At 39.3% G+C, this 20,548-nt stretch overlaps 1 protein-coding gene across 6 annotated transcripts; it reads right to left on the bottom strand.

The window, feature by feature from the left end:
- Positions 1-313: 313 nt before the first annotated feature.
- On the bottom strand, positions 314-19,643 carry KATNA1 (katanin catalytic subunit A1). 6 transcript variants are annotated; one of them, XM_080341111.1, is made up of 11 exons: positions 19,568-19,643; positions 14,434-14,608; positions 13,553-13,710; positions 11,081-11,264; positions 9,467-9,588; positions 7,966-8,071; positions 7,464-7,622; positions 6,226-6,352; positions 4,520-4,654; positions 4,129-4,255; positions 314-649 (listed from the first exon to the last, which is right to left on the bottom strand). In XM_080341111.1, exons 2-11 carry the CDS (start codon positions 14,602-14,604, stop codon positions 451-453), a joined length of 1,488 nt encoding a protein of 495 aa, XP_080197237.1. In that variant the 5' UTR covers positions 14,605-14,608; positions 19,568-19,643; the 3' UTR covers positions 314-450. The 6 variants fall into 6 exon arrangements, 5 of the variants coding, with proteins under 5 accessions (XP_080197237.1, XP_080197238.1, XP_080197239.1 ...); XM_080341112.1 differs by having other exon boundaries at positions 19,564-19,591; XM_080341113.1 differs by lacking the exon at positions 19,568-19,643 and adding an exon at positions 19,213-19,231.
- Positions 19,644-20,548: the final 905 nt, after the last annotated feature.

Here is a 20,548-nt window from a genome sequence, read left to right as displayed (position 1 = left end):
TTATTAATACCTTAGAAACAGTTTAAGGGTAGAATTCTCTAAGATGAGCTAGCAAAACCATCTGTAAAACTGCATTTTCTTCATCCCATTTTCTAGTTCTCAGCATCCCTTCCTCATTTAGCAGGACTAGTTTGTTTTTCTTTAGTGGAATAGCTATTTTTCAAGTGTAAACCCTCTGATGCAAGAGTTCTGGTATTAAATTTAAGGACATTTAAAATCCTGAAGATCAAAGCAGATCGCATTGGTATCTTTCACATTTGAGAAAAATGTGTAACTTCTGAGCTAGTTCAAAGAAAGCTAGAAAGAATTTGCATTTTAAAAAAAGTTTATTTAGACATCTGTTGCTCTTAAATTACAAAAGTTAAAAAGAGCACGCAGTGCACTGACACACTACTTCTTACTTCTAAAGCTGTTTTAAGATGTAAGGTGGCTTCTTCAAGATAAGACAACTCAGCATGATCCAAATTCATCTATCCATTTTTCATATTTCTCAATGTCCGCAGCAGATACAGATTTAGAAACTTTCTTCAAAGCTATTTCAAAGTCTTCCATAGTTGTTGGCATGTGCATTTCATCTCGGGAAAGATTTCTTATTTCTTCTGGTGTCAAGCCTTCAATGCGCCTTCTCATAGCCATCAACGATGCATCTCTGTTAAGGATGCAAAAAAAATTATTCAACGTAGGATGGTGAGTTCAGCTGTTTGAAAGGCTCAGCAGCCTTGTACAACCTACAATACTATGCTTTTTCATGTTTTTCAAACATGGATTTATTCTTGCTGGATCTTTGAACAGCCACTATTCACAGGCTAGCCAGAAGAGATAAAGATGAACTGATTTATCTAATGTCACTGCATGCCTATGATGTAGCTGATGTTTAGAGTATTTTTAAACAGGAAAAAGGCAAAGTAATGTTTTTGCTCCTCCTATGTATAGGAGAAGTGGCTGGAATGCTTTGAGTGTTTCCTGGTTCAAACAGGAATCACACTTGTAGAGACACAGGGGTTGACAGTACCTACCTCCAACCTGTACATTCACAGCTAAATGTTAAACTACAAAATCTGTTCAGCCCGTGGCTCCTCAAACTTCTGGCCTCAAAAAGCATTAAGTGTCTTTACAAGTGAGTTATTTTCTTGCTGCATTAAGTTTGACTGCATTTGGACTTCCAACAGTAATGAGCCAGTGAGGTGATAAATAGGTAACACTGAAACACTAAAGTTCCTGCTAATTCGTTGTTCTATATAGCTTATAAGAAAATGCTATTTATTTTGTCTAGCAGTAAAAAAGATTGAAGGATGGTCCTGGCAATGTCACAACAGTATCATGTCATATTGGTAGGTGAGAATCCAAAGATAAAACTTTATAGATGTCTTGTAGGAGGACTCAGAAAGACGGTTTCAGCATATTCTGTTTCAGTTTCATGCCCTCCCCTCAAAGGAAACTATAACTGACAGACTTCATTAATTTACTAATTAATTGTCAGCAATTAGAATGCATAATGCAGTAACTAGAATTTTGGAACAATGCAAAAAAAAGTTGCATTGTTGAACTCCATCTTAGCCAAATATCACCACACTTTGTTATTATATCATCATTTGAGAACTAAAAGCCAATGCTACCCAAGCCAGGGGTGGGGAGGAGGCAGGGCAGGGATGGGGGAGAGGGAGAGGAAGTATCCCCAATTTGCCTCCAGGCAGCAGTTTACCAAAATAAAAACAACTCAGCCAAACAAAAAAAACCTCACCATATCCCAACATACCTATAAAATTCAAGTGCAGCTGTCACTGCTTTCTTCTGTAACGTCATTTTACTGCCAGTCACCCCAACATCAACCCTTAGTACTTAACTTTAATGCACCCTTAGCGCCTGGAGAAGCACGAAAGCCACATTCACAAAATAAGCAGCCGCCCACTGGAACACACAGTGGGGGTCAGTTCCATTCCAAAGGCCTTTCAACTTTCACAGTCTGCTTAGAACAATGATTCAAAGTCAGTGCATACTCATATCTAATATGGACTTTAGATGCATTTTATATTTCCCGAATGTCTTTGTAAAATAAAGTTCCACCTTTATTCTCTATGGTTATATGCTGACTGTTAGGAAGTATACTAATCTCTGACTGGTTTTCACTCTGGCACAGTGAACTTTGGATTTAATCTCAAATTATTTAAGATAGGAAAATAATTTGACCAAACCAGACTTCTTGGCTCACGTTTTAAGTTTTTCCTGTGTCACTAGCAAGGACTGTTATAGTCTACAAGTTTGAACTTTATTGTGTTTATATACTGTGTGTCTGAACCATACAAAAGCACTTTTAAATCAGCCATACGTCTTTTTGTCTCAATGTAAATGAAACAATCACATTTAAGATCTGTTTTTTCTGACACCATTAACAAGGTGTAAATACATAGGGTAATAGGAATACTTTCCTACTAATTTCAAATCATGCACATCCAAACCCCACCTCATCTGGATTTCTGGGTGCTGCCACCTCAGTCATCTCTAAAGAGCCACAAATGAAAGACTCATGTGTTTCTTCATGGTTTTTTTGTTTTGTTTTGTTTTCTTGCCTTTTTTTTAAAAAATAGTATTTGTAGAAATGGACTTCAATTAAAAAAGAAAAAGCAACAGTAGTATGTGTATATGAAATTAACTGAAAAACATCATAAGTATTCTGACTTTAAAACAAGTCTATCAGTACCCAGTATGAAGTTAATTACAAATAATGAACACTGGACAGACCAGATGAGACAAGCAGCAGCTAAAATGCACAAAGCAGCAGGCCAAATAAACTCTTTCACATAATGTGAACTTATTAGCACAAACTCCTTTCAAAGCACAACCAACACCAAGACTGAGCAAAAGAACACCACAAATCCATCTCACGATCCTACAAATTAAACAAACCTGTGCGACACATTATTTTCCCAGACACTGTGCAAGGTTTGTGCAGGAAACAGTTCTGCGGCTCCAAACTTTTAGTTCAGCCTTAAGCAACCCTGCTGAGAGAGCCTTTAGCGGCAGTTTAGCGTACAAGCCACTCACATTCATCCCTGTAGCACAGCTTATTGTCCGCTCAGTTACACTCAGAAGGGTTTGCAGAGCTGTGGTAGGAATCAAGGCAAGAAATGGATCCACGTTTGAGGAAAGTAATGAGGAGGTGGTTTTAACCCAGAACAGTTCTCTTACCCTGTTCAAAGTACAGCCCCACAACAGTTGCGCTGGCACAACTTGGAGCTCAAGCCTTGCACTGCCACACTTCAGTGCTACCTCCAAAGCCTGAAAGCACAGTTACACGGGTGCTTATTAGATGACAACAGCATCTGAAGAAGTTTCAGTTCTTTATCCTTGATTGCTGATTCCATAATCGGACACTGCTGCAACTGTGCCAGTGCAAGTCTTTAGATGTAAGCAAGATGACTGATATTAGTCTCTTAGAAGAGCACTCCTCTTCCTTCCCTTTTTAATTTTTGAAAGAAAGGAAAAGTTTGGGTGAAGGGCTAGAAGGTATTTTTAGTCAATTATTTCAGGAATCTAGGTTACAGAATAGGCCCACAAATGCTTGTATGCAAACAAGACTGAGCAGGAGAGGAGATGGAGGAGGTAGGAGAAAACTCAAGTCAGCCTCATCATTAAAGCCAGCTTGCTGAGTACACAGCTCTTGCATGGTCACACAATAAGGTACACCTGTTCTGTGCCACGAAGGAAGATGATGTTTTCACTTTAGTTACTCTGGCCTCTGCCACTATCACTTCTTACACATGGATGTTCCGCAGGAAGTAGTATAACCTCAGTGGCATGAATGACTGCAACTCTGCAAGTAAAAGTCTACCATCCTGTGAGTATTCCTCACGCAAGGAAACTGGTGTACATAAAAGAACATGGAATTTTACCTGAAGCACAGCTTGTTTGGATTACTCTGTTGCAACTGCTCTTCAGCACTATTATATGAAAATATTCATATGGAAATCTAGGTAAACATTAATGCAGTATTTCACCTTTTAGCCATATATAAAAGCAAGTTACAGCCTGTTTTTGTCCAACAATTTAGTCATGTAAATTAGTTACTTTAGAAACAGTTTTCTCAGAGTTTGTAGCAGTAGTAAGACAAATGATGCAATGTTAACGTACCTGCATACATTGGTAATGTCTGCACCTGAATAACCTTCCATTTTCTCAGCAATATTTGCAAGGTCAACATCATCAGCCAGTTCCAGCTCTCGCAGATTTATTCTTAGGAGTTCCTCTCTACCTTTTGCTAATAAAAAAATAGAAAATTAAGTCTATGCAACTTGCTTTCTGAAGATAAGTAATGAATTGAAGAAGGATAAGAGTGAAGAAAGAGAAAAAGGACATCACTTTCTACAAAAGTAAATGTTCAGATTTAACCGGGTCCTGCATTCATAAATTAATTTGCATATTGATCAATTAGATTTTTAAACCAGGTGTTCAGAACTAAAGGAATATTGATAAAGTTTAGATTTTAGTCTTTTTAACCACTTATCTCCCCAAGTCTTCATACCTGATGGTAATGGAATGTAAATTCTCTTTTCTAGTCTTCGTCTTAGGGCTTCATCAATATCCCAAGGAAAATTAGTAGCAGCAAGTACCATGACCATCTTGGAAGGATCATCATTTTCAGTAGCCCCTCCAACACCTGCATTGGAGAAAAGAGAAGGTAAAATGTACATACAGTTCGTGAACTTCCATGTATGGAGAGAACAGTAACTACAATTCTGTAATATTAAAGGAGCTGTTCTAATGCACTTTAGCATGTCCAAGTGCAATAGAATCACTCAGTGCCAACGGCACTCAGCTTTTCATCTATTTGACAGCCTGCAAGCCAAAGTGGAGAACTGGTTTAACCAGGAGCAGTGGCACAGGTCACTGTTCACATCAGGAAGTTCCTCTCTACCATGGCTGAAATGCTTTTGCAGCAGAGTTGTCTGAATTTTCACATCAATGTCCTGTAACAGCATATACACAAAAAAAAACCCACCCCCAAAACATCAAAACTATCAACATACACACAAAAAGACATTCCCCACCCCTCAAATAGTACTTACTAATAGCCACGCAAAAGCCCAATTACTCCCCTACAAAGTTCTTCACTTCTGAATCAAGGCCAAATGTTTCACATACTCAAGTGGATTCTTACAAACTGCTGAAGCGAATGTTTAAATTGGGTGGACTGAATCACAGCTTCTCAGAGGCAGAGACAACATCTCAGCCTCTAAAGCACTGTGAAACTGCTGCTATATGAAGAAGTCAATTTCATCAAACTTGCTACCCTCTGCATTTACTGGTTTTGCTTATAATCACAGGATTGGGCTGTGGAATAGCCATTGTACCTAGTCTGCCTGAAAATTTGCATATAAGACACCATTTATGAACGCTCAACTAAAAGGACTTCAAATAGTTGTTACTTATAAAATTAGCTTATGCACATACTTGAGTTATGAGAACAGTATTACAGCTCTACTACTACTTAAAGTCAAACATAAAAGAGTATCACATCACAGAACCAGAAATAAATACGCAAATCTTCTGACTCATGGAATTAGATCACAAATTAGTCCATAGAGTAGCACTTCTCAGATGCTTCTTTCCTTCTCCCTGCTCCCTAGAGTATAAAAAGGATGCCTCTATAGCAGCTTTGCATAGTGTTACCTACTTTTAAACTTTGTTGATCTGTGAAATATTAACCAAACAGCTGTAATGAACTCAGTGTTTTAAAAAGAAAACTTTTCCAACCACTTCTATAAAAAATTACCTTCATTTTTTATTTATATCATTAGTAGGAAAAAAGAGATCCAAAATAAGTTGAGTGTAATGATTGCCTTTGAAGTTTATATTGGAACAGGTGACAGTTCTTTTGAACCACTTTTTATTTGGTTTTGCAGAAGTAAGTTATGTGCTAGGTAAAGCTTGAGAAGAGCAATTAATACTTCTTTTCTTCTGCAGTTTTGAAGTCTCCTATTTGCCACTGAAGAATCATTATTCTGGGTCAGTAATATAAGGTCACTGCTCAGATGCTAAAAGATTGTTAAATAATTGGCAACTTCTTTCCTTCCACACTGACAGTTGGAATAGCGCATTTGTATCTTTTTACCCCAATTTTACGTAAGGCTTTCAAACAAATTGCTTCTGAAAAATTAAGTTTTGATTTTCTTTTTTCTCCCTCAAGTTTCCTCCAATCCAGCACTCCTCAGAGATCAAGTTATTTACCATCCATTTGAACAAGCAGTTCTGCCTTTACACGTCGGCTAGCTTCATGCTCCTCAGAAGTTCCTCTGCGACTACAGATAGAGTCTATCTCATCAATAAATATAGTTGTCGGGGCGTAAAATCGAGCCTAAAGAAAAGAAAAGATAAAGCAGATAGTTAAATGGCAGTCTGCTCACATTTAAGAAACAGCAGCATATTCAGAGCTGAGTAACGACACATTTATCTCAAGGAATCAGGTCTTGAGTACCAACTGTACTGAACCTTCCCTCTCTTTGACCAGTGCACACAACTGTAAAGCAGCTGTACACTCATTAATAACATTTGAGTAGAACCATTTCTGGTCAAGTCCTGTAACTGTTAGCGCTATAAACATTTAAGAAGATAAAAGCAGTTCTATACGTTAGGAATAACCATGAAAGTCATCACAGAACGCCTGAATAAGAACCCATTTAAAGCTAGGAGAAATGTCAGGCTAGAACACCACTGTATGGAACCTGTCTGAGATACAGGTCAACTGCAAAATAAGCCTAACCTTTCTGAAAACAAGAGAGGTGAAAGGATCTGCAGTAATAAAAGCTATTCTCCTACAGCAGTTGAGGTGCTGTCCATTGCACATATGCATTTTTGATTGATAGGCATGATATAAACTCATTTAATATGATCAAACTATATTGTAGAAAGTCTTTTATTTCCTAACTTTTCTGACTACTGTAATTGCAACTCTGCTGCCCCCTTCAGTACTGGGCACCCTGGCAGGCACTGCACAGCAAACCTATTAACACATGAAAAAAAGACTACACATTCTGAGCCAATTTCAAGTATTATGTTCTCTGAAGCCTACTACAGTTTGGAAGTCCACTTATTTTAAGCACAAACACAAAACCACCCACAACAACAACACATGCCCAGGCTGAGTAGGGTTCTCACCCAGAAAGCAATTAGATTCTACCTCCAGTTTTGTGTTCAAGTACGTTCTACAGCACTCAACAGCTTATAGAGAGGTACCTCTAATATAAGAAGCTAATCCTGAAAACAAAAACAATTTTTCAGTTTTTATAAAGCTACTTAGGAATAACCAGATCTTGAATGCACATGGCTGAATCACAAGGTCCTGAAGTGTCTGAAGCTTGGAGAGCTGTTTTGGTATGCTATGAGTTCTAAATCTTGGCAAGGTTTCCCTATTCCAGAAGTAACTCTGCCTCATTATCTCACTATTTATGTTCAGAAACTTCAATCACCATTTCAAACAGCAGACGAACAAGTTTCTCAGATTCTCCTCTGTATTTTGAGGTAAGTGTGGAAGAAGAAACATTGAAAAAAGTAGTCTTGCATTCAGTGGCTACGGCTTTTGCCAGGAGGGTCTTTCCAGTACCAGGAGGACCAACCATCAGTACACCCTATTAAAATGAAAAAGAACCACTTTTAGGACAAGAATCAAAACAGACAGGCAATTTCACAATCTGTTTAATAGTGTAATACTAAAATACTAGATATAAACTTTCCCTTGAAAAGTTATTCCAAGGTAAGTAATTAATTACTACTGCTTACTTGCAACAATATAGCTGAAGACAGTGTATTTATCTGGCTGACATCTTTGTTTTGTTAGTCCTATTTACCGTAAATTTTGTTAATAAAGTGGAAAGAATTTATATGAACTGTAAACCACCTGAAATTTCTTGTTCCGCCAAGGTCCAATCTCAGAATCTTACTTTTGATCACAGGATCAGATTATTTTCATACCTTCCATGGCCTTCTAATTCCCTTAAAAAACTCTGGCATCCACATTGGTAAAACTACAGCTTCCTTAAGCAGCTTTTTGGCTTCTACTAAATCAGCAATGTCATCCCTGACAAAAAAAAAAAAAAGAGAGAAAAAAAGCTGTTTGACAGATTCAGACAGACTGCAAAAGCACCAGTCCACACCTCAAAACAATATGCAATTAAACGTATTGTTATGTAATAGCTCTTCCATAATTCAGGAAAATGAGCTGGATTCATTTACATTCTAGTGGCAAAAGCCTACAACAATTGCAATTGTCATCCAGCTAGTAGACTCCAGCTGGATGCAAAAGCAAAGAGAGACACAGTAAGTATTTCGCTAGAGCACTCTTGTTCTCATTCACAGAAAGAATAAACAGAATAAGGCAAGCTGTTTTAACTTATGCTAGTTACAAATGATGCTTTCTTCTTTTGCCCAGAGACTGGCTGTCCCTGAAACCTGAATACCATCTTTCATCATCATGAGAACAATTTACTGAAGACTAGTAAATGGAGCTGAATTAAAGAGAATTTTTAGAATTCTTGTTCAGAGTTACAAATGTATTAGTTCTTAGATACCTTACAGGCTGGGTCTTATTTTCTTGAGGGTAACCCTCGGGGCATTCCACTTAACAGCACATGCCCAAGTGATATTTTGGTTTAAAAACATATATTTACGGAGAATTAGTTTCAAATCTGAAGTGGTGATTTAAGATTCAATATAAAAACTGAAACACATATTTACGTATTAAACTGAAATACATGGCAGTTGCATGCATACCAAGTTGTTTGTGAGATTTTTCAGGGTTTTTTAAAGTCTACTTTATTTGCCAGAAGATTTTTGCTCATTTAATCCTCACAAAAATCACTTAAGCTTGGAAACATTTGGAACACAAAACAACCTTTGTGTAAGGTTTAATGTTTAACACATTTACGTAAAGGTACTGACACATGGTTATATTTTATACTGGCAGTCATATGGTATCCAGTAAGATTTCAAAAGGTTCCTATATTGACATAACATCTTTGTTAACTGGTTTTCTAATCTTGGTACATGCCTGATAGCAAAACAGGTTTTGAAATGAAGAGACACTGGCAGACACTCTTTTGCAACATATAAGGTTCTAGTATCTCAAAAATTGATTTCAGGACTTCTAGAAAATTTTCAGAAGCTTTGTATGGTCAGGCTGGAGAGGGCTTCAAGCAACCTGACCTAGGGAAAGATGTCCCTGCCCATGGCAGAGGGTTGAAATAGTTATCTTTAATCATCCCTTCCAACACAAACTATTCTATGAATCCATGGGTAGAAAAAAAAGTTCTAAAAATACTCAACTACAAAGGAGTTTAGTTGCCTATTTAATGAATAAATAAAACCTGTAGGTTCTTTTAATATTTAAGCATATATTAAAATAGTTAATTCTTGTCATATCTATAAAAGGAAAAAGAAAGAACTAAGAAAGACTGGCAGCAGTATTCAAACTTACCATCGAATGTTTGGATTCTGAGAAATGATATCTCTTTCCAAAGCTTCTACTAAATCTTTATCATATCCAGTACTATCAAATTTCTTTGGTTCAGATTCTGAAATCTCAGATGTGGATTTGTTCTACATATAAAGGATATAACAACATCAATACATAACAATGGTTATAGTACCAATGGATTTTTTTAACAAGTCCATAGTAGCATCATATTTCTAGAAGGTGACAATATAAACCAGCATGAAAATTATGAAGCATCCATATTCCTGCTGCACTGCAAGATCTATTGGTTCACCCACACTTCTGTACTGCCCTGGTCCCGCTTCCTTCTCCCCAAAGCCAGCATATTGTACTGATGCAGTTTCTTTGCCTTAGTAGGTAATCAAAACTGCAAACATCTATCCAAGTATAACAGTCTTGGCCTCTTCTCCCAGAGAAATGAAAAACTATATAAGACAGCAGCTGGGTAGGGAGAATTACATGTAAGACTAGCTCAGAAAAGTGTCACACTGAGCTAGGGTATCTCAAATCCTCTGTCGTACATATGCCATAAATATGGGACACACAAAAAAATTAAGCAGAACTTCCTTACACAAGATGAGCAAAGGTGATCTGCAGGAAGACCACAGGAGTAAAAAAGAGTTAATTAACTGATAACAGGAGCACAGACAAGAACAGCGGAGAAGCAGCTCTGCAGTAGAGCAGAAGCAAAGAAGCTACACAGTTGCAAGGGCTCAAACAGCAGAGACCATGCAACTGAAAGGAAATAAAATGCACCAGACATACCCTTTTTTTTTTTTTTAAATACACTTAACAGCAAGCACTGGTGATGACAGAACAACTGTAAAAAAGAAAAAAGACCTATCCTGTCTCTGTGTGCGTGTATCCTTAGTGAGAGGGGACTCTCACTCAAGACAATGTAATTAAGCTTCTAATAAAAGTAGTAGTTTACACAGCTAATCAATTCCACCCTTGTAGCTTATACTATTTCCACAGGCCATGACACCTTGCTACAACATAAGCTTGCTGAAGCTTACAAACTATTACACAGATATTTAATTTATTCAGACTCTGGAAAACTATGAACTGAGAGTCTTCAGTACAATCTCTTACTCTGGGAGACAAGAGCACAAGCAAAAATTAAAGCATTCTAATGGCAACTAAGAGATCATAGATCATTCTCTCTCTGGGGTATATGCTGGGTGTTTTCTTGTTTTAAACTGAAAGGATCTGGATCTAATACCAGATCTCAACAAAAAATATGTAGAGGTCTCCCTTCAAGATTAAACAAATCTTGAAATGCTTTGGAACAGGCAAGTCAAACTCAGTCTAAAATATACAAAATCAATTCAAGAACCCATAAGGACTTCCCATTGGAATGAGCTCCATTTACCACATTACTTCCTCCAGATGAGTGTGTGTGTGTGTGTGTGTTTTTTTAATGAACCCGTAACACAGATTGTCCATAAAGCAAAGATACCTTACAAGGAGAGATTCAAATCAGCATGCTGACTTGAACAGAAGAAACATTTTATAGGCATCTAATTTTGTAATATACTCAATATTAAGAAAGCAAGACTGAGTTTCTCAACTTCATTAAGTTATTTGCAAGCTTACCTTTTCCTCCTTTCCTTTATTTTGCTGATCCTTTTTTTCCCGGCTGCGGACTGCCTTCCCTTTATCACTGGGATTTCGAGAGGATGGTCGGTGAGGGCCTCTGACAGATGCACTTATACGATTATTGTGACCTCTGCAATCACTGCACTGAGCAGACTGACGTTTTCTGGGTCCTGGCGAAGGTCTAATTAGTTGTAACATATGCAAAAAGCCTCAGTGTAAAGTCACTGGTAAGCACTACACAACCAAATAAAGTCGTTACGAGACATTTTGCTCAAGATAAAAATCTGTATGTCAGAAACAAGACAGATATTTTCAAATAGTCACTAAACATCCATTTGTCCTTTGCCACAAACTCAGCGCTCATTTGCTTAAAACAAGCTCATTACTAAAGTAATCCTAGTATTATGGACTTTAGGAAACAAACAAACAAACACCTCCCCCCCCACCCCTTTCCCCAATATATTTTCTCCTTATCACAATGGTCCTCACTCTCCTACCCAAAGAAATGTAAAGATTTCTTGGGAATGACAGTTTTATTTTCACCTCTTGGGAAAGAAAATTTATGTGAGGCTTCCAGTTGTTTGAAACTATACCATTTTTAGAAGCACATATGAAGAAACCAGTATCGTGACTGGTATTATGGATTTCTTTTTTAAAATTCAGTTTCTTCCCCAGGCACATCCGTTACTCTCACAGATATACTTTTTCCATGGGCCTTCTTGTGGGCCTTCCTAAAATTCCAGCATTAATAAGCTAGCAGTCAAGTTTAAGGTCAGGGATATTTCTAGAGAACAGAAAAAGGAAGAGATTCTGTGATTCGGTGAAGAGCATTTACTAACTAGAAGATGTGTTTTGACATATCATTCAAGCTACACTAGGATCCAGTACCTTCATAAAACTTGTCTTTGATTGATTGACAGCAGCAAGTTTGTCAGAACTGTACATATCTTTTTCAGAGTGAAATGCGTATTAGGCAACATGAATGTGCTAATGATAAGGCAGTAAGTGCTAAAGTCTTTCCACTCTCCAAATGGATTATCTACCAACCTTCATTTTTATTTATGAACACCTAGACACATCCAAATTCCATTCCAAAGCTCAAAATAAAGGAATAGTGTGATTACACATCTAATTTCCACCTGAATTTCTGAGTTCTACTATCTCAGTATAGGAATTTACAGTGGTTATTCCAATGCAATATGGCCCACGTTTTTCCTGTGGCTTTCTTCATATTACCACAACTCAATACTTCACCAGCTGGCAAGACAAATGGAACAGAAACAGTTCTCTCAAGTCTTTCCCTTTTTAGAAACATGAGTGTGTATCTCTTCTCTAGAAAGCTTAAAAATATTAGAAAAGTTCTACCTCCCAGACACTATTATTTCAGAAGGTTTGAATGAAATGGGCCAGCAGTGTTCCAAAGTTACCAAATGAGATAAACAAACAGTATGATCACACAAGACCCATTTCTTTCAGAAAGCAGGCTTAAAATAATAAAAATGTAATAATGTAGCCATAAAGACTGAAGTTACCTGTCTGTGAGAAACAGCTTGTAAATTCAAAGCCCCAAAGAACAGTTTGACAGTACAGCTAAGCTGATCTAATAGTTGCTTTCTGTTTAAGCACGCAGTTCCATCTCTGCTTTGCATGCACTGGCATGTGTTAAAACCTCCAATTCACCAATTTAGATAGCTAACCTCAGAAGAAAAAGCAAGAAAAAACAAACTAAAAGCCAAACAACAACAAAAAGCACCAGCCCCATAAAACAGTGTCTTTTTGCCAGTTTGGCATCCTAAGCCAGCTAAGCAATGCAAACAAGGACACAAGTGAAAAATCTTGGGCAGCTGTGGAGGACAGGACTGCCCTTTCAGCAGCAGCTCCACTGTCAAACCACATGGCAAGGCCTTGGTTCCATAGACACTACCTCAGCATAATTCAAAGCTCATGAAATAAGCATGCTGGCCTGCAGCTGCTTGCTCCCACCCCTTCCCTTGAGCTCACGCCTGCTTAACTGGCGAGCTCACAAAGGAGATCTGGCAACCACCCTGCTACACAAAAAGAACTGAGATTGGACACTTCTGGATTTTACTGTTACTCTGATAATACTTCTTCATCCAACTGCGTGCAGAGTCATTTTAAAGTCAGTAACAAGGTCAATTCAAGAATAGAGTTGAGCTTCCACAGAATGAAGAGTTTATGTTGTCAGTAAAAAAAAAAAACAAACAAAAAAACCAAAGGCAGCAAAAAAAGCACTTGACATTAGTCAAGCCCATATAAGATAAAAGCCCTGGAACATTCTGAAGCAGGCTGCCTCAAAATGGCATCTCCTTCAACACAAACCACGACAACCTGCTGGTGTGAAGTATTGCACATCTAAATTCTAGAACAAAAATTACACAGGATCAGGCTGAACTCAAAGCACACTTTGCCCTGATGAACACTGATTTAGCTCTTCAGGTTTCCTCTTACCTACGTTCAGCAGGTACTGGCAAAGACCAGACTTCTGCATCATGAGCGGGTAATTCTTGTTGTGAAGCTTTCAATGGAGTACTGTCTAGTTTAAAACTCTCTAGTGTTTTCATTATATCTTTCACATGTTTAGCTTCTACACTTATCTCCTGCCAAACCTGATTAAAAAAAAAAAAAAAAGCAGATTAAGCACTTTGCAAATAAGTTTGTAACAGACCTCTGTTCAAGCCTGTGTAATGCCTGGATGGATGCCATGAGGTTTCACAAGCTACCCAATTCTACTTTGACAGACGAGAGTAACACACGTCAGATATTAAGATTTTTTTTTTTTTCTCCCTTCCTTACACTTTTAAAGAATAAACAAATCAACTTTTGATCTAACAGCGAAGAGACATTTGACAAATTTTGCATATTAAACAAGTATGACAGAAAATAGCACAACCTAATAAACTGAATGTCAATTAAAAAAGAGATGCTTTGTGTTACGGATAAATTAGCATGGTAGCCACAACTCAGTTCCTATGAAGGATCCATAAGTCACACTACTAAAACACCGAAAGGGAAATAAGACTATTCAAAATTATATTAGCGAAAAAAACTTCAGCATAACAGGGACACTCATCAGTAAGAAGCTGACAAGCCAGACAGTGCACTGGATCCCTAGGGTTGTGTTCCATTGCTTGTTCTGTCATTGTCAGAGCAAGAAATCGTAAAGACGACTTAAAGAAGTCTATATAATAACGAAAAAGTCTATTTATAACAGCACGACAGTTTATCAGAGAATGGTGTAAGTATTTTTATACTTTTGTTTACCGTAAGATAGGCAATTTTTGCTACTTTAATACTTTTCCCTCAAAATGTCCCAGAAAAGTACTATTTACCTGTTGCCATTTCTGTTGCAGATATGTATCTCTGACAGAGTAGAGGTACTTATTCATTTGGTCAAGAACTCCCTGGTAGTAGACCATTGCAGAGTCATAATTTCCCAGCAAGGCATATTCACGGGCCAGCTTTACATTCTCACTGATCATAACAAGGCTCATGTTCAACATGAAGCTGAAAAAAATAGAAAATATTAAGGAAAAAAAATATCCTGGGACCATAGCAAATTTTTGCAACTATTTGCTTATGCTAATTACCTCATTTGGCACATCAAAATATAGAGGCTGGAAACACACTAGTTAGAAAAAGGTCCTAAAATGAAAGTCATGCACATAAAAAAAAAAAAAGTGTTTCTCTATTACTAGAAATGAAACGCTTCACTTCATAGAATTGTTTAATGCAACAAAGATTGTTGAAAAGCATATACAAGATACGCAGATTGAAATGCACTATTGCAACCCACAATCGCATACACTCATTCTCTCTTTATTCTACTGTAAGATAAATTGGTATTTTACTGTTAGCGCTAAAACATTGTCCATACTATGGCATGTGGTTTAAGAAAAACCCCAAACAATAAACCAAAGCCCTTCTGCCATATGCCTTAAGTTTTGGGGTTTTTTGCCTTAACATTCCACACATACAAGTTCAACACTCTGATTTTGTCTTGTGGAGACCACTATTTTTCCATTTTTTCAATTTTACAATTATTCAGTTTTATTCAATATTTCTTCAAAACAAATATTCATCTTCCATGCCCAGCTTGCACCTTCCTATCCCCTCCATTTTTACACTTAAAAAGAGACTCTTGAAAAATGTTGAGGCTGCTAAGTTAACACGGAAAGGTAAAGAAAGGCCACAATTAAACATTTACTGTGTAGCTACTCACTTTATTTAGCCCATTGTTCAAACCATGCTACTTTTCCACTAGTATAATGGACTGTGACCACTTCTAGTTTGTAGCACTAGCAGAATCTGCACTTTTAGATTAGAATAGCACATAAATTATTTATACAAATACAGTAATAAGTAGAAGCAGTAGACATTCTTTATGTTACAGCCACGGTCCATATAGCAGCCACCCTACGTTCTTATCCATTACTCACACATCCCACCCCCTTCTTCTCTAAGATATCTGCACTGCCTCCACTTCTCCTGTCTCTTGTACACCAAGAATTTCCCCACTCTTCTCCTAATTTCCTAGAACCAAGCACAGAAAACATTAAAATAAGAAAATAAGCATGCCTGGAAGAGTGTCGTCTTGCTCTCATTTCGGTACCTGTAGCCAGTACCAGTAAGAAGCAATTGCAGACAAGCAATTACAGCTAAGCCCTGGGATGAAGCATACTTGATACAGATCAACTATTTAAAGAACATAAGCAGTACTAAACTCACATGTGCAATAAGCAGACTTAAGACTGAACGCATTTCAAGTCCAGGTCATGGTCAAATTTGGACACATTGAGGTTTCAGAAGCCACACTTCACACACCTCAGACAATCTATTGCTAAAATATTAGCTCCCCATTGTAAAGAGTGGCTGCTAAGTACAAATCACACATTTGAAGACTTACACTCCTTTTTCTGTCTCTTTCTGAAGTAGCTTTATGAACGGGCACACAGCTGATCCATTCCTGCACCAACAGCCTCTTCTTTTTTGCTTCCTTCCTCAGCTTCTCTTGAAGCAGATAGCTGCTGTGAGAAGTTTCAGCCCAAACAGCAAAACTCTGGCAACAGCAGGAACTGAAGACAGGCCTCTGACAGCCCACACCCATCCATGCAGAAGGGACCCATGGGGCTGAATCTGGAGACTTGCTATCAGAAGGACCTACGCTACATAATCTCATTCCGGCAAGAGACTCGCTGAGCTGGCCACAACGATGTCTACAAGCTGATAAAAGTTAATGTGACCAGCAACCACAAAGGCTACCATATCCCTGGCTAATTAGGCTTTGAAGACATTGTTTGACTTGGGAGCTTTGTTGCTTTTTACCTCAGGAGAAAGAGCCTGAAGACGTTTGGTAATATCTGTGTGATGATCCATACAGCAGCTGACAAAGTTTTCCCTGCTATATTTAGGAGCAAGCTTTTCCACTCCTGCTCATCCTACCAGATACACCTGTTTGCCTGTCCTGAGAATTCAAGCTGATGACTAACACCACTGAAATCACAAGTTGAGCAAGATGCTAATAAACATTTTTAAAATCAAGTAATAGCAAGTTACTAAAGCCAAACTAGACTTTCAAATGCAGACAGGAGCTATAGATTTTTTTTCCACACTGAATTAATGCTGCAGGGCAATCCAAGCAGAAGAGAAACTCTGTTTAAATATCAGAAAAACAAAAGCTTGTAGGAATAATTTTCATCTGGAAATGTGAAAATAGCAAGAATTGGAAAACAAACAAATAAGGCTAAGCCAGAAAGATATGAACACTTGGAAACAAAACGACAGCATTGTACATAAATGTGATTTTTAGGTGAAAAAAGAAAAAGACAGAAAGGAGGAACAGAGACAGAAGAAGAATAAGTTAACATCTCACATGGGGGAAAAATAATAAAAAAAGGTAATCACTTAAATTTATAATGCTTCCAAGACAACCAAAAGTAATAATTCCAATGAAAACCCAGGAATACATCTGTTTTATCTGTGGTACTGAAAATGCAGAAGAATTTATTTTAAACTAGAAAGCCAGTTTAATTTCTTCCTTCATGTTGAGTCATAAGAGTAGAAGAGCTTGAAGTGGCTTCCAAGTACAAGGCTCTTGTGTCCAAGTAGGGCAGAAAAAGCTGCTGGCTCCGCTGGACATGCCACTGCTGCTGCCACCTGAATAGTGTCAGAGCTCATACACCAGTGCATGTCCATAGGCTTACTGCACCTGTAACTGAAGATGCTGAAACAGTTCTAAAACGGGAAAAATTAAAGGGAGTACTAATCTGAAACCAGATTAAGGTTTGCAGCAGAAAGTCATCGTCTGCTTTGGCAGCTCAGAGTAGGGTGCAAGCCACCTATGGGAGAGGTGTGAGTATGCACAAATCCAGAATTCAATTACACCTGAAGGAATTAAAAAACAAACCCAAACCAAAAACTAATCCTGCATCACCTAGTAATTTTTAAAGTATTTACAAATACCTAGTACTGTCACGTAACAGGATGTCAAAGCAGCAAGGCTGCACTTATCAGCTATGACCTTTCCATGAATCATGCCCAGTGAAGTTATCTATATTCCAACAGCAACTGAAACAGTAACAAGCTCGTAAAGTTTACAACAAACAGGACAGAAGGAAAATAACCCAAGCAATTTGTCTTGCAAGTTTAATTCTACACTGTATGCAAACACACACATACTTCACAGTAAGAATACTCACTCTCTACAGTAGCGATATTTATAGTTCCCTGAGATTAACAAAATAAACCCGTCAAATTAACCCATCTCTACTAACAGAATAGATTTTGTTATTTGCTCCAAGGACCTAAAGTACTTCTAGAGTTTGGAACAGCCAAGAGCAGCTGGGGTTAAAACATAACAAAGGCTCAAAATACCTACAACTTTTGGGAGTGGGATTTTGGAACTTATTTTTATATTTTAAAGACAACAGACTGACCATCATCAAGAAAACACCGTGCATACATCATGTTTTCCACAATGACTTTAAGGAATTACAATAAAGAACAACTAAAGTAATTTCTGCTCACATTCATACATTAGAATTTGGGAAACTGTAACTGAACACAGTGTCAATCCTGTTTCACAAAGAAATCACCCACAACTTTAAAAAATAAGAGATCAATATGCAGATGTTGAAAGGGAAGATTAAAGTTGGAGTCTACCAGTTACAACAGGTGACCCGTCAGCTACTCTGCCAACTCAGAGAACAGCAAAAGCCATACAAGGAGAACAGTTCCAAAGAGTCTTTCAGTGCAGCCTTAATGTTTGGACTAAGTCAGAGCCTGAATTTTGGCAGAGTGTACATCTTTCCATTATTTCAGCCTGCTATACAGGCTTCGACATCAAAGCAACCATATAAAACTCAAAGTTCTCTCAGTGAGCCAGAAGAGAAAAAATACTCCAAAGTAACAGCTTTCAGGAATTGATTTTTACTGATGACAGGGCTGCAATTGGACTGCGTCGCCTCAGAGCTCCCTTCCAGCTTTAATGCTCTTCTTCATAACATCCACTCCTACCAACATTTGGTATCAACAAGTGATTGCGTTGGGAAGTTGGATACTTGGGAAACAGAAGAGTTGCCAGACTTACTTAATATTAAACAAACTGGTTCTCATACACTTATTGTATTTAATAGTAATGGCAGTGAGTGAAAAACCACCAGCAACCAGAAACATAAGCGTACTTAGCTGTTTATGCAAAAAAAAAGAAGAAAGATAGATACACTGGTAGTGGATAATTTTATGTTTTCAAGGCTAAACCTTTCAGAAGACTTTAAAGATATAATCCTACTATTTACTCCCCATTTCATGGGGGCTGGCATTATTTTAGACGGTCAACATCAAATTAGCAAGCTTCTCGGAAAAGTCTGAACGGCCAGCATCAGAATGGGTATCTAGAATTGATGCCTGCTGCTTCTCTCTGGAGATAAAACTAGCATGACTGCAAAAAGCTGACTTCACTAAGGAATATATATATATATATATATACACACACATATATATATATGTGGAGGGTGAAGGGAGAAGCACACACCACAGTTCGGTGTTGGAATCGATGCCCCGCAGACCCCCGAGCCCGGATGCGCGGGGCGGGGTGCCGAGCGGCCACACACCTGCAGCCAGTCAGTCACCTGTCGGTGACTCTGGGGACGCCAGCGCGACGCCTCGAGCACCTGCGAGCTACAACAGTGACATCAGACCGACGAGCACGGTAGTCACGGGTGTCACGACAACAACCACCGTGGCGACCCACTCTCCAAAGCAGCGCCCGGTCGCTGGACGGCGGGGCAGAGGAGCCGAAACAAACCCTCCTCCCGTCCGGCTCCCCTCGGGGCGGCCCGGGCCGGGCGGGGCGGGGCGCGCAGGTCGCCCCCCGCCTCAGGCCGAGCGGGGGTGGGGCAGCCCGCAACGGCCACCTCGGCCGCCTCAAGAAAGGGAAGGCACCGCGCGTTTCTCGCACTCACTTACTCGTCTCCAGAGCTCGGCCCCAGCGCAGCAGCAGCTCCTAGTAGCCACGACCCCTCCGCTTCTTCCTCCCCTTTCCTCCTCCAGCCGCGCTAACCCCACCCCCAGCCCTGCCCGCCTCCTCCCGCCGCCGCCGGCAGTTTGAAGGCAAATCCGGCTGCGTCACTTCCAGCCCGGCGAGGCAGCAGTACTTGCGGGGGGGGGGGGGGGGGTGAAGGTCCGCCCAACCAGCCGACAACATCACAGTGTCTGTTTTAGCATTATTATTGAAAGCGATGAGCTTCTTTGCCTTTTTTTCCTAAGTTTTTGAGGGAAAAACAATAAGGCGGAGAAAACAAAGTAGTGGACAAAAGCTAAGTTGCATTGGCCGGGAATCGAACCCGGGCCTCCCGCGTGGCAGGCGAGAATTCTACCACTGAACCACCAATGCTGACACATACGCTTCTGCCCGCCTCTCTCCCTTTAAGGCGACAACGTCGGACTGCGCCTGCGCGACCGCGGATATTTAAATGGTTGCGGTGGGTTAGGACCGCCCCGCTGCGACCGTTTGAAAGCCCGCGGCGGCAGTTGAGGGGGAGAGCCCTAGTTATTTTTAAAGGGGATTAAATTTCTTCCCAAAGGCCTGAGAGCACAGATAGGGCAAAAACCCCAGCAAGTTTATACTTCCGAGGAGGAAAGATGCATCACGGTGAGTAACCGGGTGCTCCCAGCACAGGCCGGGCCTGCCGCGACGGGCTAACGCTGAAAACGTGCTTCATTCAGCTAATTGCTTTCCATAATCCACAAAGACGGGTTTTGCCTAGTGAAGAGCATGTATCCCTCTTTTCTTCCCCACGTATTCGCTGATTTGTGACAATCGGTGTTGTTCTGGGAAAGAAAACACATCCCATAGCACAGAGCTCAGCAGAGCCAGATGCCGCGCTGGGTAAGCCATGCAAGTGTCCTTGAGTGGTGTCCCCGACGGAGCACTTGCTTATCTCCCAT

Source organism: Nesoenas mayeri (assembly GCF_963082525.1).
Source record: "Nesoenas mayeri genome assembly, chromosome: 3".
Classification (NCBI taxonomy): Eukaryota; Metazoa; Chordata; class Aves; order Columbiformes; family Columbidae; genus Nesoenas; species Nesoenas mayeri.
This window is presented reverse-complemented; position numbering and strand designations above follow the sequence as displayed.